Genomic DNA, 23,440 nt, shown 5'->3' with positions numbered 1-23,440 from the left:
ATTTGTGCCCATTTTTCTATCAGTTTGTCTATAGTGACTTCATGAGAAACTTTGCTAAGTGCTGCTGAATTTGAAGTAGAGTACTTCTGATTTTCCAATTTAGCAATGCTATCTGAAGAGAAGGTAAACAAAGTAGGAGTTCCCGTCGTGGCTCAGTGGTTAATTAACGAATCTGACTAGGAACCATGGGGTTGCTGGTTCGATCCCTGGCCTTGCTCAGTGGGTTAAGGATCTGGCGTTGCTGTGAGCTGTGGTGTAGGTCACAGACGTGGCTTGGATCCTGCGTTGCTGTGGCTCTAGTGCAGGCTGGCAGCTACATCTCTGATTAGACCCCTAGCCTGGGAATCTCCATATGCCATGGGAAGGCGGCCCTAGAAAAGGCAAAAAGACCAAAAAAAAAAAAAGTAAGGCATGAGATGTTCTTAGAGAGCTCATGAATAATTGTCACGTTCTTTTTTCATTGTTTTCACTGTCTATTCATTTATTGGTCTGGAATGTTGTTGAGAATTATTAGTATGTAGTTTCGAGAATCTCTTTGCTTTCTGTTTGAAAAATCAGTATTGACATTTGCCACTTGGTTTTCTTCTTTTTCCGCCATAAAAAGTATTTGCATTGGTAAGATCTTAATTGCCTCCTCTTTCAGGATTCATAGGTGTGTATTTCATATGAAAAGTATACTCTGTTGTAATTTTAAAGGAGTGATTTGTGTTGATAAGATTTTTCAGATTGTTTTCCAGCCGCGTAGAGTGCTGAATAGTGATCTGGCGTATTCAGGCACATTACATTTGTTATCTTCAAAACGGCTCCCTCCTGAGAGAGTGCTGTTTGAATGGAGCAACCAGGCTCTTCAGTAATTTGTGATGTTTGTATTTGCTTACATGCCTGCAAGAGGAATTTCATTAAAATATGACCACCCTGGGCCCTTAATATAGCCTGCCATAAGGATGTTTTCTCTCTTACCACAATATGTCTTTCCTAGATTTTATATCAGTGAAAGATACTCTTCAAGATTTTTCTTTGTCAGTCCTTCTGAGATACTCTGCTCAAATATTTCATTTGTTTCTATTTGGCATTTTCTCCTCACACTTATACACACACATCCTTTTCACTCACAGATGCAAGTACACGTGTATACTCTAACATACTTTGCCAAATAGAGGAAAAATCATGCCCTTAAAATTTGTTAGAAGTTCCCGTTGTGGCTCAGTAGTAATGAACCGGACTAGTATCCATGAGGACGCAGGTTTGATCCCTGGCCTCCTTCAGTGGGTTAAGGATCCGACATTGGTGTGAGCTGTGGTGTACATTGCAGACGAGGCTCGGATCTGGCGTTGCTGTGAGCTGTGATGTAGGCCAGCTGTGATGTAGGCTCCGATTCATCCCCTAGCTTGGGAACTTCCATATGCTGTGGGTGCGGCCCTAAAAAGACCAAAAAAAATTGTTAGGATTTTTTGTTTGTTTAGTGCCTGCTCTGTGCAGGGTACTGAAACAGGTCCAGCTGGAGCTAAAAAGGTTATAATCAATTATAGACATAGCTCTCCAGACCTGATGGTCTTTTCGAGGCACTAAGATACTGGTATGAGGTATTATAAGAGGTGTAGGCCTAGGTGCCATAGGAAGGATGGAGGGAAAGCCATGGTTCTTCAGGCTGTGGGATTTGAGAAGTGCGATAGTTGGGGAATCAGGGATTCCTCTGTGGGGAACAGGGTAGAGGAATGAGATTTTTAGGTTGGACGTGTAAGACGGAGTTTACCACACAAACAAAAAGAATCCAGAGGCCAAGACAGCACATGGTGTGTGAGAACTGCGGGCGGTTGAGTTCGACTAGAGTATAGGGAGAGAGAATGGCAGATAGTTGTAAAGAGAGAGTTCAGACTGTGGGGAGTCTTATTGGGTATCTCAGAACCTTATACGGGAGCAGATGTCTGATTGTAACAGCAAGGGACTCGGTGGCTTTGCAGCAGTGGAGCCACAGGGCCGCTGCAGCTGTTTGTTGCTTCTCATCCTGGACCTTGCTTTGGTTCTCCATCTCCCCTCTGTGGTTGCAGTTGCCTGCTGCCCTTGGCGCATTCGCACAATCCACAGAAATCCCACTTGGGGACCTCTGCCAGTTCCCCTAGCTCCTGCTCTGGGAACCCTTTGTGGTAATCCCGTCCTAACTCTCCCTTCCTTCTCTCCTCAGCCTCAGTTTCGCCATTGTGAAGATCCTAAATTTCTTTCTGCCTAAAAAGGGCCTGAGTAGAAGGAATATCTGTGTGAGATATTCCTTGTTGTTGGATGCAAAGCAGTTTTCTTCTCCCACTTTGAGAATAAGAGTATTTCCCTGCCCCTCTTTCATGGGACTTCAGTGGTTACTGCCAAATTTGGTTTTCCAATTTGGGGGTACCTACTCCATGAGCTCTAATAAGGGGAAGCTAATTCTCACTGTTGAGGATTGAGGAGGCATGTCTCTGGTATCTGGAGTTACAACTCAGATTGTTATTTCTAATAGAAATATATATAAACTTATACATATTATAAACTTATATAAATAACATATAGAAATATATTATAAACTTATATAAATAACATAGGTTATTAATTATGGTTTGGCTGCAATTTAGGTCTAATTTACATTTAAGAAATTTAACGTCGTTTCTTGCGGGAAGTTGTATTTCATGTTTTAAAAAACCAATATTATAGTACAGGAGAACTTAAAATCAAACAGCTCTGCTTTTTGTTTTGTTAAGATTGATTTCTCTTTTCTCTGATTGCTTAAGTAATATGTAAAAACATTGCATCCTTCTGATAGACATCTGGGGCATTTACAGGTTTTTTGGGTTTGGTTTTGTTTTGTTTAGAAACTAATGATCCTTAAGCACATTTCTGGAAGATTTATAAGTTAGAGTCCATCTGAACAGTATTTTCAGGTAGCAGTATATTTAAAAGCAGTCAAGAGTGGAAATGATTCATCTCCAGGGAACTTTTGGGTAATTTATAAACAGTGGCACCTGCTAAATAGAGGCTTGCTTTTAATCTTACAATGTATGAAGAGTCACTGGGATTCCTCATAGAATTTGTGCCTCTAGTGACTTGCGTTTCCAAGAATGTTCAAAATGAATATTTATCGCAGAGATCTTGTAGCTAGAAATTGTTAGTTCTACCTAGTATCATATTATTGCGTTTTTTTATAAAGTGGAAACTTTCCTATGTGTTTTAAGCTTTTCCATTTTTGTTTTTTAAATCACTTTATTCATTTTAAAGTCATTTTGTAAATGTTCTTGTATAATTTTCTTTATATAAGGAATGTGTTCTTCACTTAGTAAGAAATCTTTGAAAATAAAGATATTAAAATTCTTTTATTGTGAAAAAATCCTAAACATACACAAAAAAAGAAAGACTTGTATATTGAATCCCCATGTATTTATCACCCAGATTCAGCGATTACGAGTGGAAATTTTAACTTCAGGAAATGTTGCCTTTTTTTGTGTGTTATTTTTTCTGTAACTGTTTGCAAACCAGTGTACTAATTTGCAATTTTTATTTTATGCAGATGACGTGATGCCAGCAACTTACTGTGAAATTGACTTAGATAAAGAAAAGAGAGATGCTTTTGTGTATGCTATCAAAAATCACTACTGGTACCAGATGTACATAGATGACTTACCAATATGGGGTAAGCATTGTATGTTATATTTAAAGTTTGGGGAATGTTTTTGCATAATAAGCAAGATTTATGTAATGACTCTGTTAGGGTGACTGTGCATTGAGTCAATAAATGTGTGTACCCTATTTTCCACAGAGTGATTTCAACACAGATTTTATTGTTGCCTATTACTTGAAGGATTTTGATGTTGTCAATCCTTACATGAAAATCCTTCAAAATATAACTTTTTAGATTTAAAAGATTAAAAGGTGCTTTGAGCAATCTGAAATATCCCCCTCCACCCATTTTGCTCATATCTTTTTTGACTTATTTTGTCAAATACAATCAAAGGGACTGAATAGGATTTTAAAATTTTATTTTGGCTATCTCTCATGTGGAACTGTGGTAGTATGGTTTTTAGATATAACAGTCTCCTGAATGACTTGTTTTGCTAGTGCCTATGTTATTTTCCCAAACTCTATTATATTTAAGATTTTTTTTAAAAATTATGTTTTATTTTTTATGCTCCTGTTCATTTGTATTAATGGAGAACATTGTTTGTGCTGGACTTGATTAAATTATTTAATGTGCAGTGCATGGCCAGCTTTCATAGCCAGCATATGTGATCACATTTTTCTCTTGGTGGCTTTTTGTTGTTGTTTGGGTTTTTTTTTTTTTGGTCTTTGGATGTTTGTTCTTATATATAATTAATATTCTAATCTTTGAAATTATTAGCAGACTACTCTATTCATGAGCAGCAAACTGAAAGACTCAGTTTGCTCAGAATTTAATGTGGTCCTAAGGTGGAATTTAATTTTTTTTTGTCTTTTTTGTCTTTTTTTTTTGTTGTTGTTGTTGTTGCTATTTCTTGGGCTGCTCCCGCGGCATATGGAGGTTCCAGGCTAGGGGTTGAATCGGAGCTGTAGCCACCGGCCTACGCCAGAGCCACAGCAACGCGGGATCCGAGCCGCGTCTGCAACCTACACCACAGCTCACGGCAACGCCGGATCGTTAACCCCCTGAGCAAGGGCAGGGACCGAACTTGCAACCTCATGGTTCCTAGTCGGATTCGTTAACCACTGCGCCACGACGGGAACTCCTAAGGTGAAATTTATAAGAAAGTTAATCTCAAGATATAATTGTATGCATCATCATTACTCTATTGCATGTTAAGTATAAATAGTAAGCATTTCATATGAATTACTGTAATTAGTATAATAGACATTTCTGTGATCAGTTCTGAGGGTAGCAGGAAGATATGCTGAATATTTCTAAGCCTGTAGTTCAGGAGAACTCATTACTCTGGGTTTCCTCTTTTTTTTTGGTGAGAGAGCAGGTTCCTCTCCTGTTCTTTTGTATTTGCTTATGGGTTTCTTGTCTGACCTAGCAGCATGGCAGCTGTGCTTTCCTGTCTTAACGTGAGTCGTTTTTCGCTCTGGGCGTCTGCCATGTTTAGGGCAGATGCTTTTGGGTATCCTAGAATGTCTGAACCATGGGAAATCTTGTCAGAAAAAAATCCTTATCTGGCTTTTCTTGGGTTAAAGCTTTCAGAGTCTTTTAAAATTCCCTTAGAGAATACCATCCTATTTGGTTCAATTGTGTTTCCATGCTCAGAGTTTTAGAGTAGATAGGTAAAAAAACTTCAGCGAAATTATTTATTAGAAGTTTATTATCCCTCTACAACCTCAAACAAAATGAAACTGTATTCCTTGCACTTGTACCAATTAGAACAGCTTTGGTTAATAAGCAAATAATTCTTAATAAGAAATGATCATTTCCCCCCCTAATGCTTTAATCAGTTGCATTGACCGTAGAAGGAAGGCCCAAGGGGGAACTTGTAGCATCTAAGGCTCTAGAGAACATAGAGGCTTGGGTAGGGAACATTGGATAAATAGCTGACAGAATGAGGGCACAAGAGACAGATCCTCTACTACTACTATTCCCCTGTTTGGGTCTTCTCCTGCCAGTATCCCAAATTATGATCAAAATGATCATTTAAACTGTTGCCTCATCACCATTTATCTTCAACATTCTTTTATTTTGTTGACTTCCTAGGGGTAAGTCCAATAAAGGTATAAAGAAGAAGCATTTTAAATTTTGGTACCCCCTACACACATATGTGCAGCTTATTAGGAATGGATTGATCATAGATTATTGGAGAAAGTACTGCACTGGGCTTCTGGAGAACTTGCTTTTAATTTTAGTTTGACCACTAAGCTGAGGACCTTGCCAGATAGTGATATAGCACTTCCCTGAGATTTTAAGATATTAGGGAACATAAACCTATATGGCCGTGATTATTACAGTGGAGGTTATAATAAATACAAAGCATGAACTTTGAGGATCAAATTAGTGATAGGTTATGCTAAACTATTCATCACTTGTTTTTATCATGGTATGAAAATGGTTTGTGTTTGCCAAGTAGTTAACAAAGCATAGAAGTCCAGCCTGCACCTTTTCCTTGTTCTAACCATGAAGAATGTTGGTAATACTGCTTTTTTATAAAAACATTTTATTTTATTTTTTAGGGCTGCACCCACGGCACATGGAGATTCCCAGGCTAGGGGTCAAATCAGAGCTATAGCTGGCGGCCTACACCACAGTCATAGCAACATAGGATCTGAGCCACGTCTGCGACCTACACCACAGCTCATGGCAACACTGGATCCTTAACCCCCACTGAGCAAGGCCGGGGATCGAACCCGCAACCTCATGGTTCCTAGTCAGATTAGTTTCTGCTGTGCCACAATGGGAACTCTGTAAAAACATTCTATTTTTATTGTTGTTGTTGTTGTTGTTGTTGCTATTTCTTGGGCCGCTCCCGCGGCATATGGAGGTTCCCAGGCTAGGGGTTGAATCAGAGCTGTAGCCACCGGCCTACGCCAGAGCCACAGCAACACGGGATCCGAGCCGCGTCTGCAACCTACACCACAGCTCACGGCAACGCCGGATCGTTAACCCCCTGAGCAAGGGCAGGGACCGAACCCGCAACCTCATGGTTCCTAGTCGGATTTGTTAACCACTGCGCCACGACGGGAACTCCTCCTGTAAAAACATTTTAAATGAGCTTTTAGCTTCTAATTATTTTAAATATTAAGTGATATTACATACATTGTCTGAAGTGTTATTTGTTTTGTAGGTATTGTTGGTGAAGCAGATGAAAATGGAGAAGATTACTATCTTTGGACCTATAAAAAACTTGAAATAGGTTTTAATGGAAATCGAATTGTTGATGTTAATCTAACTAGTGAAGGAAAGGTGAAACTAGTTCCCAATACTAAAATCCAGATGTCATATTCAGTAAGTATTAAAGTAATTGTATACAGGAAGACGTGTTTGTGGCCTGATATCAACAATTAAGTGTGTTTTACAACTTTAGTAAATGAAAATGTATCTTGAGATGGGATGCAACAGAATATTATTAGAATGTATTTCCTCAGTGTATGTTAGTAAGCCTCCTGAAAGCAGGGGATGTACTTCAGGTCTATAATATTAGATACCTGTTATGCATTTGCAGGGCCTACCATTTGCTTCAGCAAAGTTTACCATTATAACTGGGCAGTTAGTTAGTTAACCCAGCCATGTGTTTTCATGGTTACTTTTTATTTATTTTTTTATGATTGTTATTTTTTCTATTATAGTTGATTTACAGTGTTCTGTCAATTTCTACTGTACAGCAAAGTTGGCCCATACATTTAAGTATATTCTTTTTCTCACATTATCCTCCATCTTGTTCCATCAGAAGTGACTAAATATAGTTCCCTGTGCTCTACAGCAGGATCTCATTGCTTACCCACTCCAGATGCAATAGTTTACATCTATTAGCCCCAAACTTCCAGTCCATCCCACTCCCTCCCCTCCCCCTTGGCAACCACAGTCTGTTCTCCAAGTCCAATTTCATGGTTACTTTTTAGATTGTAGTACTTCTTCTTTCTCTTTCCTCATTACTATTGCAGATTAAGAATTGGTGCTACATTGAAAATTGCGGAAAGAGTGTAGTTTACCGTATTTTGCTTTATCAGTTGGAATAAGATACTGCAGAGCAAGAGCTTGTCAAAGCCCCTTGCAACTATCAAGTTAATTCTGTTCTGTTAGGATTAAAAATAGAGGAAAGAAGAGAAATCCAATGTAGGTAGCCTCTCTCTTTGCCAGTTTTTTTCCTGGTAACTGGAATGAGTCCATTGCTGGTAGCCAGTTGTGTAAATTTTTCAAGATTTGTGCATATGTACCCAGTGCAAATAATATTGCATAACGTAAAGAACATGATCATTGTAATAAAACTAATGCAATCCAAAGACAAAAATATACAGACTCTTATTTTAATTAGTTTAATTCATTGAGTTCTATCCCATTTATCAGGTCAGAGTATATATATAAGTCAGTAACAGTTAATAGTCCTTGAAAACTGAAATGATCCCGTTAAGTTTTGTTAACACACTGAGAGGAAAGTTGGTTAGTTTTTTATCATGTATTTCAGCTTTTCAAATTGGTCATAACTTTCTACCATTTCTCTAGTTTCTTATTCCAAGTGTGTAAATCTTTTCAAATTTCGCTTAGAGTTTTCATATCAGATTATTGTTTACTGTCCTTGGTTTTCAAATGAAAAAATTTTTTTCAGGTAAAATGGAAGAAGTCAGATGTAAAATTTGAAGATCGATTCGACAAATATCTTGATCCATCCTTTTTTCAACACAGGGTAGGTAAATGGTGTATTTTAAGAATTCAGTATGTGCACCAGTTAGTTAAACAATGACTGTATGCCATGTGTGAGGCACTGTGCTAGAGCGATGGCGTTCAAAAATTTAACCATCTAATGGTGGTTTCAGAGTGAGCTCAGGGTCATAAGAGTGACAGAATTTTAGAGGAGCATCAAAAGCTCCCCTCATCGTACCTGATTTAAACCAGTGAAGTGATACACAAGGAAGAACACAACATATGGAAGCCAGGATACCATCTTCATTACTGATAAGGATTTTTTCTATGGGCAAGCAAGCTTCTTAATACCGAAACTCAGAATTGGACAAACTTAACACACTCAGACAGTGCTGGGCTATTTCGCTATTTCAAGTTTTCTTACTGGGGCGCCTGTGCTTGTAAACATTTTTAGTGTGGAGAAACAGAGCAGAATGTATGCATCCTCCAGGAAGGAATGAATATAAGAGTGGAGTAAGACCAGGAGTTTGTTTGTTTGTTTTGGCTACACCCATGGCATATAGAAGTTCCCCAGCAGGGATCAAACCTGCACCATAGCATTGACCTGAGCCACAGCAGTGACAGTGCTGGGCCGTTAACTGCCGGGCCACTAGGAAACTCCGAGCCCAGGAGTTTTTGCTAGGGGAAACCCTTCCACCTACAAGGAAACACCAAAAATGGGAAAAATGCATCTCACCCACTTCCAAGAGATACACATTGATCTCGGATCCTAAGTCCAGTGTCTTTGCTGCTGGGTTTTTTTTATTTTCCTTTCTTGTTTTTCTGGCCACACCTGTGGCATATGGAAGTTCCCAGGCTAGGGGTCGAATTGGAGCTGCAGCTACTGGCCTATGCCACAGCCACAGCCACACCGAATCTTAGCTGGATCTGCTCGACCTATACCACAGCTTGTGGCATCGCCAGATCCTCAACCCCCTGAGTGAGGCCAGAGATTGAACCTGCATCATGATGGAGACTGTTTTGAGTTCTTAACCCACTGTGCCTCAACGGGAACTCCAGTTACTACTTCTAATCTTTCACTGGATCCTAGGAGAAAAAAAATCTTTGTGGAGGGGTCTTCGAGGTTTAGTCCTTACTGAAGGATTTAGTGTGCTACTTGTCTCCTGGAGCTGAAATTTCCTCCCCTACGTCTACTCCCCCACCCTCAGCGTGTTTTCCTTGGATTTAGCGCTCAGACAGTCCCAAACATGGTACTCTAGCTAGAGGTATAGGCACAGATATCTTCAACTTTAAATAATATTTAAGAATATGAGGGCTCTCAACTGACATTCCCTACCAGGAGACCTAGGTCTGCTTTGTTTCTAGTCTTATGGGGTATTGACAGCTTGGAGGAAAGGCTACCTTTTGACATTTTTATTAGTAGAACAGTATACCATCGATATATTTTTGATGCGGTTTTTATTTTTTCTGTTATAGTTGATTATAATGTCCTGTCAATTTCTGCTGTACAGCAAAGTGACCCAGTCATACATATGTATATACATTCTTTTTCTCACATTATCCTCCGTCGTGTTCCATCACAAGTGTATATTTTTTAAACAAATACTAATTGAGCACCTGCTATGTGTCAAGCACTGTACTCAGTAAGTGGAATGCATTAGAGAATGAAAGGCAGAGATCCATGTCCTCTTGCAGCTTACATTCTAGTGGGGAGACATGCAATAAACATAATCACTAAAATGTATAGTATGTTCAAAAATACATCAAAAAGAAAAGAGCAGTGGGGCAAGAGTGTCACGGATGGGGCAACTTGTAGTTCTGAAAATACATCAGAAAAGAAAAGAGCAGTGGGGCAAGAGTGTCACGGATGGGGCAACTTGTAGTTCTGAACACAGAGGTCCTGGCAAGCCTCTGAGGTGGACTTTTGAGCAAAAGCTTGAAGGAATTGAAGGAACTAAGGAATGCAGGTATCTGGGAGCAAAGAGTTTTCCAGGCAGAAGCAAGACTGTGGAAAGGCCTATTAGGTGGGAACGTGCTCGGAGTTAATAGCAAGGAGGCAGGGTGGCTGGAGCAGAGCAAGGGGATGCGTGGTAGGAGATGGAGTCCAAGAGGTAGCAGGGTTCGGGTCATCGATGGCTGCTTAGGACTTTGAATGCATAGAGGGGCATGAGAGGGTAGTGACAATCTGATTTCTGTTTAAAAGGAATCTTTCAGGTTATTATGTCGAAAATAGGTTGTGTGGGACAAAGGGAAAAGCAGGGATACCATTGGAGAGGCTACAGCAGCAGTCCGGAGAATAAAGGTGGCTCAAACCAAGGCGTAGCAGTGAAGGTGGTGAGAAGATGCCAGATTTTGTGAATATATTTTGAAGGTGGAGCCATCAAGATTTCCTGATAGAAGGATAAAGAAGGTTTGAGAAACACTCCCAGAGTTTTTGCCCTGAGCACCTGTTAGAATGGGGCAGTAGGGTGGGAAAGCGGTATTAGAGATTTGGAGGGGGAGATCAGAGTACAGTGTGGGACCTCTTAGTTTTAAAGTGTCTGTGGGACATCCAAACAGAGATCCTGATCAGCTGGTTGGATATATCAATCTGGAATGCAGGAGAGAGGCCTGGGCTAGAGGTATAAATTTTGTTGCCGTTGGCATATAGATAGTATTTAAAGCTATGAGACTGGATACAATTACCAAGGAAGAATATGTAGAAATAGAAGAGGACTAAGGACTGAGTTCTGGGAGCAGCAGTGTAAGTTTAGGGAGAAAAGGAGAAACTAGCTAAGGGCTCTCAGGCAATACTGGTAAGGAATGGGGGGGAAAAAGAATGGTATTCTGGAAGCCAGGAGAAGAATGTCTGTTGTGGAGGATGGAAAGATTAGTTCTGAATTGTTGGTGATGGGACAGGTAAGATCAGTACTCAAAGAGACTGTTGATTCATCTGGAATCATCTTGATGACTTGACAAAGAGCAGGTGTGGTGTCGTGTGGGGCAAAATCTCAGCAGAGCTGCTGTAAGGGAGACTGGAAGGAAAGGAATTGGAGGCAGCAAGCTTGGCTACTAAAGGGAGCACAGAAATCGTGTAGTAGCTGGTAGGAAAGACGGAATTAGGAAGAGGTTGGGGTTTTTTGTTCTTGGGGTTTTTTTTTTTGAGATATAAGTAAAACATGTTTATATGTTAATGGGGCTCAGTAGAGAGCACAAAACTGACAATGCAGGGGATGGAGGTAGACGTACTGAAGTATTTTTTTTTTTTTAAGTAGGCAGGAGGGGGCAAGATCTACTGTAAAAGTGTTGGGATTATTTCTAATACAGTGACAATAAGCACAGACCTTGGAGCTCCAGCCAGATACAGACTCTGTCTCTGCCACTTACAGTAACCTCGGTCAGATGACTAGTTCTTTATCTTCTTTTCAATAGTGAAGCAAGGTTTATATTCCCTCTCAGAGTTGCTGTGGAATAACATTTGACAGTGTATGTAAAGCGCCTGGTCCAGTGATTCCATAGCAGGTGCTCAGGAAAAGGCGGCACTGGTGGTATAGTTGGTTATCTCCAATGTTCTAAAATTGCTAAGAAACCTGGGGTGCTACTTTAGGATTAGAAACACTAGGGGGTGCTGGAGTCAGCAGTTCGTAGGGTTAGTAACCTCTCTGTGACATCTCATGTCTTTATTGTTTTAAAGAAATATGTCCCTGGTTAATAATTTCAGAATCATAGCATTTTATAATTTTGGGGATAAAGGGATGTTATGTCAGATTATTATTATTACAGGTATTAGTTTAAAGTTTATCTTAGCCTAGAAAATAGAGAGCTTGGCTAAAAATTTTAGCACTTTGGGTTCATCTTTCTTATTACTAGGTAGTAACTATAAAACTTTTTCTCTTCGTGGCGTTCCCATTGTGCCACAGCGGAAGTGAATCCAACTAGGAACCATGAGGTTGTGGGTTCGATCCCTGGCCTTGCTCAGTGGGTTAAAGATCCGGTGTTGCTGAGAGCTGTGGTGTAGGTCATAGTTGCTGTGGCTGTGGTGTAGGCTGGTGGCTGTAGCTCTGATTAGACCCTTAGCCTGGGAACCTCCATATGCCGTGGGTGCTGCCCTAAAAAGCAAAATAAATAAAACTTTTTCTCAAAAAAAAAAATAAAACTTTTTCTCTTCAAAAATTTGATAAATGGACTGAAAAAAAGATAGCGATATATGTGCATGTATAATTTCTTCTCTCTTCTCCTTTTTGGTCATTGATTTGCCAGAGTGGAAACAAAATCAAATCTTTGTAAAAGCCTATTATTATAGGCTGCTTTTATAAATCTTAAATGATACTTTTGTGATAAATTTACATAATGTACAACCTTTTTGGTAAATATTTCAAAATATAATGCTTTCATTATTTCCTTTATAATTTCAGTGGGTATTCAGCAAATAAATTGTTGAGCGAAGGAAGAAATGATCTTATGAAGAGGCAGAGGCAATCGACTGCCGTCTGTTTTTCAGAGAAAGCTGTAGTTGTATTGCTTTCCTGTAGGCTCAAAGTGGGGAACAGAGCCAGGACTGCTTTTTACTCTAGCTTACATACTCAACAAGTTAGCCTGAGTTAGAATCTGTCTTAATTGTATAAGACAGCACATCCTGCATGTTATAAATATTCTGGGTATGTATCTGTGGAAGTTTAGAGCAGGAGTGTACCTGTGAACAACCAGAATATGTGTATGAGAGGTCTGTGGAAGAGAGGGGTTTTAAATCATAGAATTTACAAAGGTGGATAGAAGTGATTCCATGTGAGAAGAAATTACGAGAAGGATATGGAGGTGGAAGTAAGCTGTACTTTTGGGTCACTGAGGAAGGATAGGCCTGCTTGTATATAATATACAGTGGAAAGAAAGGTTGGCTAGATAAGGTGAGGTAGCCATCTTCAGGGGGTACAGAATATTAGGGAAAATCGTTTTGTTTTGATATGTGAGAAAATAGAGACTCACTATTTCAGAAGAGAGAAGTGATATATGAACATGATGTTTAAAAAGTTTTGCTGGATTGGAGTTCCCTTGGTGGTGCGGTGGTTAACGAATCCGACTAGCAACCATGAGGTGGTGGGTTCGATCCCTGGCCTCCATCAGTGGGTTAAGGATCCGGTGTCGCCATGAGCTGTGGTGTAGGTCGCAGATGCGGCTCGGATCCCGTGTTGCTGTGGCTCTGGCGTAGACCAGCGGCCATAGCTCCGATTTGACCCCTAACCTGGGAACCTCCATATGCCGCGGAAGCGGTCCCAGAAAAGGCAAAAAGACCAAAAAAAAAAAGTTTTGGTGGGTCAGGTTTTATAGGGTAGGCTGAAAGGAAGAGGAGAGACCAAACATAAAGCTTGTCAACTAGGAGATCAGGTATGAGATGATGGCATAGGAATAGAGAGGAAGTGATAAATACAAGAGACAGTTGGAAGGAAAATAAAAGCTTAATAATTACTACCTAGGAAGGATTAAGGAGATGGAAGAGCCAGAGATAATTCTAAATTTTCAAAGCTAAATATTTGTACCATTAACAGGGAGTTCCCATTGTGGTGCAGTGGAAACGAATTGACCAGGAACCATGAGGTTGCGGGTTCGATCCCTGGCCTCGCTCAGTGGGTTAAGGATCTGGCGTTGCCGTGAGCTGTGGTGTAGGTCGCAGACGCGGCTCAGATCCTGCGTTGCTGTGGCTCTGGCATAGGCCAGCAGCTACAGCTCCAATTTGACCCCCTAGCCTGGGAACTTCCATATGCTGCGGGTACAGCCCTAAAAAGACAAAAAAAAAAAAAAAAAGACCAAAAAAAAATTTGTACCATTAACAGAAATTAGAAATCAGAAGCATCATATGTGAGGCAGAAGATTATTAGTTTATTTTAGGGCAGCCTAGGTCTGGAATTCCAGAAAGACATTCACGTGGAAATGACCATTGTTAGCAAAAGTCTGAAACATGAATGAGAGAGCGGCCTAGGGACTTGGGGTGGGGTTGGGAGGCAGGCACAAGGTGTTACCATCTGCATTGGTGCTAGGTAAACGTTCTGAGAGCCTGAAGATGTCACAGCAAGTACGGGTATTGGAGCTTCTGGAGAAATACACAGAGTTTGGGGAAGAGCAGGTATCAAAGATGAAAGAGGGAAACAGCAGCAGTGAAGTTGGATGGTGTCGTGTCAGCAGAGGACAGACGTGGCAGGGATAGCGAAGAGAGGGTCACAGAATTGACTCCTGAGTTAGTTAAGTTCATCGCAGGTCTTGGAGAGAAATTTTGTGGGGCAAACTGAGATTGTATTGTTTAGGAATAAGTAGGGAAGAAGTAGAACGTGAAGTCTCCTTGTTTGAAAAGTATCAGCATTGAGAGGAGAGAGGTAAAGAAAAAAATGGATAGTGAGGGAACAAAAGTTCAGGCAAACACTTCAAAAGTCAATGATGATGACAACTTTAAAAATTTTTTAGTGTTTTATTATGTGCCAGACATTATGCAGTATGCTTTATATTTATTATCTTGTTTAAAATCACATAAACCTGGGGAGTAGATAACCATTTTATTTATTTATTTTTTATTTTTTATTTTTTTTAAAGTTTTTTTTTTTGTCTTTTTGCTATTTCTTTGGGCCGCTCCGCGGCATATGGAGGTTCCCAGGCTAGGGGTTCAGTCGGAGCTGTAGCCACCAGCCTACGCCAGAGCCACAGCAACACGGGATCCGAACCATGTCTGCAACCTACACCACAGCTCATGGCAACGCTGGATCGTTAACCCACTGAGCAAGGGCAGGGACCGAACCCGCAACCTCATGGTTCCTAGTCGGATTCGTTAACCACTGCGCCACAATGGGAACTCCCCCCAGTGCATCTTAATTATGGATTTTCATGTAGAAGTTTTAGAAGACTTGGGTTTTTTTGTTTTGTTTTTTTGCCTTAGCACCCCATTGTCATCATGAAATCTGTGAATTTTGTGACTTTTTTCATGTAGGTAATATTTTATTTTCTGCTATTTTAGATTCATTGGTTTTCAATTTTCAATTCCTTCATGATGGTTATCTTCTTGGTGGGCTTAGTTTCAATGATTTTAATGAGGACTTTAAGAAAAGATTATGCCCGGTACAGTAAAGAAGAAGAAATGGATGACATGGTAAGCAAACATTTTTACATTGTATTTAATAAAACAATTTAACTCACTGTTATTTTGAATGTTGGAAGTAGATCCATAATCTTGAGGTCAGATGAGTTTTAGAATTCAGAATTTCCAGGTTTTAGAAAGGTATAAGTCTCCCTAAGGGTCTCTAATCAAATATTTTAATGTTTTTACATGCCCTGATTACGTATTCTGTAATCAAATATATTAATTTTTTTTAGCAAAACATGTGAATGTTCACCCTAAGTGGGGTAAATAAATGGTATAAATAACCTCTTGTTAGTTCACTCTAAGATTTGCCACCAAATAAAGATATGTCAAACTTGTGAAAGAGACTCACTTTTCAGAGCTTTTGATTTCAGAATTACAGCTAGTAGGTTGTAGCCCTGTACTGGTATTTTCCTAATGCTGTTAAATATTGCATAAAATTAAGAGAGTGTGTGAAGGGACTGATTTCATTTAGTTAGGGGAGGTTTGTTTTCTAACTTCTTTTACTAAATTATAGAATATTGTTGTAAATGAGCAAAAGTGTTTTGTAGCATGTTAATGGCTATTCTTTGTTGTTTCCTTTTTTAAAAAATTAAAGTATAATTCATTTACAGTGTTGTGTTAGTTCCAATTGTACCGCAAAGTAATTCAGTTGTTAATGGCTATTCTGTGTTGATCTATTCCATCATTAAATAAGTTTGGAAACAGTTAAATTAAAATTGTAATATGTTCATGTGTATTGTGAAATATCAGAGGACAGATAAAATATCTGGTGCCTCTATTGAAAAGGCAAAATTGAATCCTTTTTTTAAAAATGCTATAGGCAGTTAAATAATATTTAACTGTTTGGCTATATTTCTCATATATTTTCTTAGGTTCCAATCCGTTAGGGACATTTCTATTCATAGGGCATCTAGTACTGGTTTTAATCTTTTTTGCTCTCCATTTTGCCTCTGGTCATATATGAGCCATAGTCATGATGTAAATGGCTAGAGTCGTGTCTGAAAGTAGTGTCCGGAGAGCCAGCATGCTCTTCTCCCAATCTGACCATTTCTTTGGGTGCCTAGACCTTTTCTTTTTCCATTCTTTGAGATTCTCTGAGTACAACCAGGAGCCACCTTCTTGAGCCTTAGTAAAATCACAATATTTTAACATTATACATTATTATGGCAGAGGTTATTTTAAATTCGAAATGTCTTTTCTTGATATTTTGAAACCCTTGGAATAGTTATAAGTCTGAAGGGAGGGAATGTGTAACTGTGGTTGTAATGTTTTACCTATTTTATGTATTTTAATTTCATTCTGAATTCTTTTCTCTCTACATATGTATGTATATAGGATAGAGACCTAGGAGATGAGTATGGATGGAAGCAGGTGCATGGAGATGTATTTAGACCATCAAGTCACCCACTGATATTTTCCTCCCTCATTGGTTCTGGTTGTCAGATATTCGCTGTGTCTCTCATTGTTATTATTGTTGCAATGATAGAAGATTTGTATACAGAGTAAGTTTGTGTGCTTAACTTTATTATTACTTTTTTGTTATTCTTGAGTAGTTTTAATCATCGGAACCTTTTAAGTCAATCATAATTAAACGTTTGCTGATTTCATTTGTCGTAGAATTTAGAATTTAAATAGCGTAAATGTCTTTATTGCAAACACATGAATGAACAGTATTCCTTAGCTATAAGTAGATTTTTCTGTTATATCTTAAAATTGCTAGCCTTGGTGAACATTTTGGTTTGTTAAAAAGATTATATTCCATTAGAGGTATGAGCAGAGTTACTTACAGTTTAGAGCTGTTTGACAGAGTGAATAGGCACTTTTTTGAAAGCTGAAGATCCAGTTAGATCTGCATAAGAAGCACAAGGAGAACACATTTACTGAATTAGTATTTCACATTTGCCTCCAGAAGAAAGCATTGTAAATAACAGGAAAAAGAGTGGTGGAAAAGGCATGTAAGTTTAGAAAAATAATTGGATGACTTATTATCCTATCTTTACAAGGCTTCTGGTATGTTTTTTCTTTGAAGACCGAAACCAGTTACAAGAAATTCTTGAAGTGAGGCCACTGAATTATAAGAAAAAGTTGTACATTCACCAAGATCTCAAGTCCCTGTTGAGTAGCCCTAAAACCTGGTGCTCACAGAACTATGACCTCAACAAAGCCAACACTCTCTGAGCTGGGGTGTAGATGCCACCCCATAAAGTCCTCAGTTAGAGTGACACTTGTCTTCAGTTACATTTCATACCTGTATTTCAGTTTATGATGCATTCTTGCTTAGGTATGCCTGGCATTTGATAGTCAAGCAGTAAATTGTTGCTGAAAGAACAGCTCTTTAAGTTGTATATTAAATATTTAACTGTTTTAAGTTGCTGTTTCTTCCACTGGTCAGTAAGCTTGAGAGCAAGGATTGGGTCTTAATCTGTGAATTCTCAAAGTACCTAAAGAACTTTGTGTGTGGAAGGTACTCAGTCAGTGCTTGTTGCACTGACGTGATCAACAAAGTTATTTCTCTGTAGTTGCTGTTGTTTTTCTTTAATATAACCTTTGTAATTTACTTACCATATAAGCTATAAAATACTTGATCAAAACCCAGACTTCAGTATTCCGTTGGGGAGTTCTTATTTTGGGATATATTTCAGATGAGCTAAATAACAAATTCAAGAAAAGCATTTCAAACCTTCCAAGAAGTCATGCTTTACGTTAAACACGAGATTAAATTCATCACTATGGAATTTTCAGACTGTATAGACACAGTCTTTTGAGTTCATAGTGGGTAACCTCCCCCGGAATCCAAGTTTTTGCTTTGTTCCTTCTCAGATGTTAGTGATTCATTTTTTAATGCCAACCTTGTCTGCCTATAGACTGTCAGCTTTTAGAAATAAGAAGCCTCATCTAATAGATGGTATTAGCAGGCAAGTCATGCGTTGTTATTTCAGTCTGTCGTTATTATCGATGATTGTTCTATGTTGTGCTTGTTTGAAGTAAACATACTTAATCACTTACATGATAAGTACTACAGCTATGAGTATTATTAGGATATCAAAGTGACTAACATTATTGCGTTTCCATGTTAGGAGCTTTATGCTCATTAGCTCATTTAATCCTCACATCAGCCCTGTGAAGGGACTATTATTATCTCCACCCCACAGATGAGAAAAGTAAAGCTCAAGGAGGTTAAATAATTTGAGTAAGATCACACAGCTTATAGTAAGGAGTATTAGTAAGCTGGGATTTGAACCTAGGCACTCTTACCCCAGAACTTGTGTCTTAATTTTCTAGGCTATGGAAATGAATATAGAGATAATAAAAATGCAAAGTGTTGAGACAGTGAAAGCCTTACACATAAAATCCATTAAGACTCACTCTAAAGTAGGGATCTAAAGGATTCTAGAAGAGAAAAGGCACATAATGTAATATGTGAAAATTACTTTGCCTCAGTGATGATCATAGCAATCAGGGAAGAAAAAATATTTAGGTAGGTAGAGGATCAGCATCAGTGTGGATTGCCAGTTACTGTGTTTAACCCTTGAGAAGCCATGATTCTCCCTGCCTCCCGCCCTTTTTGCTTTTATTTGGAGAAGGCGTGGTGTTTGAGAAGGGATGGGTAAATCTGGTAAAATAACAGCTGCTGCACTGATGTTTGCGAGGGTCAAATGGCAAGTGTAGGTGATGCAGCTGCTTAGATAACCACCCCACCCCACAGTCTTGGAGAGCTGAACAAAGGAGGACAGTCGCTACTCCGCACATTTTTCAATGTAGATGAAGATGATTTATTTGGGGTGGAAAATGTCCATAAAGTGTTTGTGAACAGAGACGCAAGGGTATGTCTGATTTTTAGAACTGTAACTTAAGCTCATACTTGCGTCTGGTTGAATCAGAGCTACAGCTACCAGCCTACACTACAGCCACAGTGATTCAGATCTGATGCCTCATCTTTGACCTATACTGCAGCTTGTGGCAATGCTGGATCCTTAACCCACTGAGCAGAGCCAGGGATCAAACCTGCGTCCTCACAGATACTAGTCGGGTTCACTACCACTGAGCCACAGTGGGAACTCCCCGTGGCAGTTCTTGTCAGTACTATTTGGCAAGGCCAAGGATTGAATCCACATCCTTATGAATGCGAGTCTGGTTCATTTCCACTGAGCCACAGCAGGAACTCCAATCTGAGTTAATGTTGGTTTGTGGACCTATAGCTTTTTAAAAATATTTTTAACAGCTTAAGGAACTAAGTAGGAAAAGTCTCAGTATTATACCATTTAAAGTAATAGCACTAATACGGGTTATAGTACCTACATTTTATTTGTATCAGCAGGCAAGAATTTTAAGCAGCTAAATTGAATTATGAAGGGGAATATTCTAATTTTCTTAACAGATGAATGTCTTTTTCCATATGATGTGATTGATTCACAAGGTTGCAAAACAATTTCAGTGCCAGGTTCTAATATGTTTGCCAAGGAAATGTGAAATATTCGTTTAGAGCATATTATGAAATTTAACTTCATATTTAAAAAAATTAGGATCAGCCTGTTACTTAAGTGCGGTTTTAACTAGAAATTCATTCACTAGGCAACCTTTTGAGGTCCTTTGCAGTACAGGAAGATATTTTTGTGTTTCTGTTAAATTTATCTTTGAAATTAAACTAATGTCAATGTGATGTACTGTATGATATTTTCTTTAAATTGTTGGTTTTAGTTTATCATGTGTGTTGTTTTTCCTTTTTAGGAGGGGGTCAATGCTCAGTACAGCCATATTTGTCTATGCTGCTACATCTCCAGTGAATGGTTATTTTGGAGGAAGTCTGTATGCCAGACAAGGAGGTAACTTCTGAGTTATTACTTTGCCTTTTTAATTGTAGATGTTAATACTTCACTGTGAGGTACATGGGATTTAAAATGGGCAGTACAGCCATTGTACAATCCTTTGTGGTCCCACTTAACATGATCTCTACCAAACCTGTTATGTTTTCTAACTTGCTTTTATGGGATTCTTGCATTGTATGTATTTCCTGAAATTACGAATCATTAATAGATTATCTCCATTGTCCACTGTGAAGTTAGCCCTGAGGAACATATATTTAAGTTAATGATTTCGTTTTGCTTTGAGGTGCCTAGTTCCCTAGTAATGCTCCGTGGAGGCTTCCACATGGAGTGCCTAGCTTATAGCTGAGTACGAAGGCGTGTTTCATGGTTTATGGATAAATGTCTGTGCAGTGGAAGGAGAATAGGAAAGAAAGCTGTTTATTTCTGTTGGCTCTTAAATACTTGTCAGAGGACCCTGTGCAAAGATTATCTCTCACAATCTTTTGCTAATAAGAAAGCTTCATCTTAAATACCCACTTGCTTCTTTACTATTGTGACCTGGAAATTATGGCGTATACATGGATAGTACTGTTCCTTGGTGATTCTGTGATGGCATTCAGAGTCTTTAAGTTCCTTTGTTTTTCCTGTAATTGTTTGGGGTCAGAAAAGTGCTAAAAGTAATAGATTTGCAGATTTGCACATTTCAGTTTATACGTGAAGGTTTGTTGAAAGACCTTAAAATTATATGCCCAGGGATAGAGATTTCCTAATGTCAGCATTAGGGGATCCTGCCTTCTTTTAGTAGACCAGACATGTAGGCTGTAGGAGCTCAGAGCATAGGATCATTTAAAATTCCCCCAGGGAGTTCCCACTGTGGCACAGTGGAAACGAATATAACTAGGAACCATGAGGTTGCAGGTTTGATCCCTGGCCTCCATCAGTGGGTTAAGGATCCAGCGTTGCCGTGAGCTGTGGTGTAGGTCACAGACGCGGCTCAGATCCCATGTTGCTGTGGCTCTGGTGTAGGCCGGCGGCTACAGCTTTGATTCCACCCCTAGCTTGGGAACCTCCGTATACTGCGGGTGCGGCCCTGAAAAACAAAAAAATAAAAAATAAAAATAAATGAAAAATAAATAAATAAAATTCCCCCAGGATATCCTGGTTTACCATGGCTTTTTTTCATTGGTCCTACCAGACTTAATGTGCTCTGTACCTTCAGCAGCGGTCATTCTTTACATTGCCTGAGGGAGTATCATTGTGATTTCCTGACTATTTTATTTATTTTTATTTTTATTTATTTATTTATTTTGTCTTTTTAGGGCAGCATATGGAAGTTCCCAGGCTAAGGGTTCAATCAGAGCTGCACCTGCCATCCTACACAGCAACGCCAGATCCTTAACCCACTGAGAGGCCAGGGATTGAACCTGTGTCCTCATGGATGCTAGTCAGATTCATTTACGCTGAGCCATGACGGGAACTCAGGATTCCTGACTATTTTAGTTAGCTCTTCAGTCTCTCTATTCTACCCCTAGATGAGGGAAATGAGTCTTAGCATGCAGGTCTTCCATCCTGAGGAAATAAGGATGCCTAAGGCGACTCCTACATTGAATTTGACCTGAAAACTAGTTAGGCTAAGAATTGTACAGTTTATGGTCTCCAGAAAAGTCTCCACAGCAGAAACAGAATATTCAAAACAGATTTATTCATACTTGGACATAAATTTGCTTTTAGTCTGATTACATGTTAAGAACCCCCAAACAAACTTAACTTTACTTATCCTTGAGAGTAGACAGAGTTTAGATGTAAGCCTAAGAGTATCAGAATTTACCAAATATAATCTAAAGATTATTTTCTGATTTGATAGTTCACTTAGTAGGTCAATCATATCCTAGTGTTTTGTCGAGTGATCCCTAAAAACAAGGTGAATATAGGTCAACCCAGAGAATCAAGAATTTTTCACAGTTATCTCAGGATTTGAACCATGGTGAAACCCAGGGACTTCACCCTGTCCTCAGGGCACCGCAAATGCTCTAGACCCAATTAAAGACCAGAGTCTCCAAGGGTGTGGAGGAACAGTAGGAAGCCTACAATGCACATGCCTGGGCTACTAATAGTATCCAGTGGAGTGTGCGTGGGATTCTTTTTTACTGTTGGATGGAAAGGGAAAAAGAGAAAATTGAATTGAATATACGATTTATTAATGTGTGTCTGAATCTGAGAGGACAGTGCAAAGTGCAAGAAAAGAGAATGGAGTCGAAATTTAATAGCAGAAATAATAACTTTAATAAGTTCTTACCCTTCTTGTGGTTTTGTTCACCTGCTGAGTATTAGTTTAGAAAGGAGGTGTTCTTGAAACTTACCTGAGAAAGAAATTAAATCGAAGAAAAGTTCAGAACCAAGTTGTTTTTCTGGAGGAATATCAAGACATGGGGTAGTAATTCTGAGTCAAATGTTTAAAAAGAGCTTTATATAAAAGAAAACAAAAGTTAGGTTATTGCATATTTTTCTTATAGCACTTTCTATTTGGGTCCCTACCATTAGTGGTTGTGAGGCTGAATTTTGATAGTGATCCCATGTTAAGTCTGTGCCTTCTGTTCCTAAGCAGTGTGGAGGTGCTTCTTTGGAGGCATGCTTGCTTGTGTCCTCTGCTGCGTTAGAAGATAGCTCCGTGCTCGCTTCGGCAGCACATATACTAAAATTGGAACGATACAGAAAAGATAGCTCCTTGTTGTGCTCCCGGTCATTAGGAACATGATTTAAAATTTTGATTACGTAATTTAAAAATTTCTTCCTTGGATTATTTAATAATAGCTCCTCACTGTATAGAATTTTGGCAATACAAAGAAGATCAAAGAGGGAATTCCCGTTGTGGCTCAGTGATAACAAACCCGATTAACAAACCCATGAGGATGTGGGTTCAATCCCTGGCCCTGCTCAGTGGGTTAAGGATCTGGCGTTGCCATGAGCTTCAGTGTAGGTCATAGATGCTGCTTGGATCTGGTGTTGCTGTGATGTAGGCCAGCAGCTGCAACTCTGATTGTACCCCTAGCCTGGGAACTTACATATGCCGCAGGTGTGGCCCTAAAAAGAAGCCGCAAAAAAAATTTTCAAAAAAGGGGGTTCAAAGAAGTAGTAAAACTTAATCTTTAGTTCTACTTGCTGAGAGAAAACTTATGAAACAAATTTTGTCTTTCTTTTTGAAACAGAAATGAGTTTAAATGTATGTTTATAATTATGTTTTAGAGAGCTAAGAGT

General features: G+C 39.1%; 1 protein-coding gene across 1 annotated transcript in view; it reads left to right on the top strand.

Annotated features, from left to right (window-relative positions):
- Positions 1-23,440, top strand: part of TM9SF3 (transmembrane 9 superfamily member 3) — a 67,306-nt gene that overhangs the window by 16,190 nt on the left and 27,676 nt on the right. Inside the window, 6 exon segments of the mRNA XM_047759479.1 lie at positions 3,533-3,655; positions 6,765-6,925; positions 8,244-8,321; positions 15,255-15,386; positions 16,716-16,882; positions 20,109-20,203. Of these exon segments, the coding sequence (XP_047615435.1) occupies positions 3,533-3,655; positions 6,765-6,925; positions 8,244-8,321; positions 15,255-15,386; positions 16,716-16,882; positions 20,109-20,203 (756 nt within the window).

This window comes from Phacochoerus africanus, chromosome 15, assembly GCF_016906955.1.
Source record: "Phacochoerus africanus isolate WHEZ1 chromosome 15, ROS_Pafr_v1, whole genome shotgun sequence".
Lineage (NCBI taxonomy): Eukaryota > Metazoa > Chordata > Mammalia > Artiodactyla > Suidae > Phacochoerus > Phacochoerus africanus.
The sequence above is the reverse complement of the archived record's forward strand: the minus strand, read 5'-3'. Positions and strand labels throughout refer to the sequence as shown.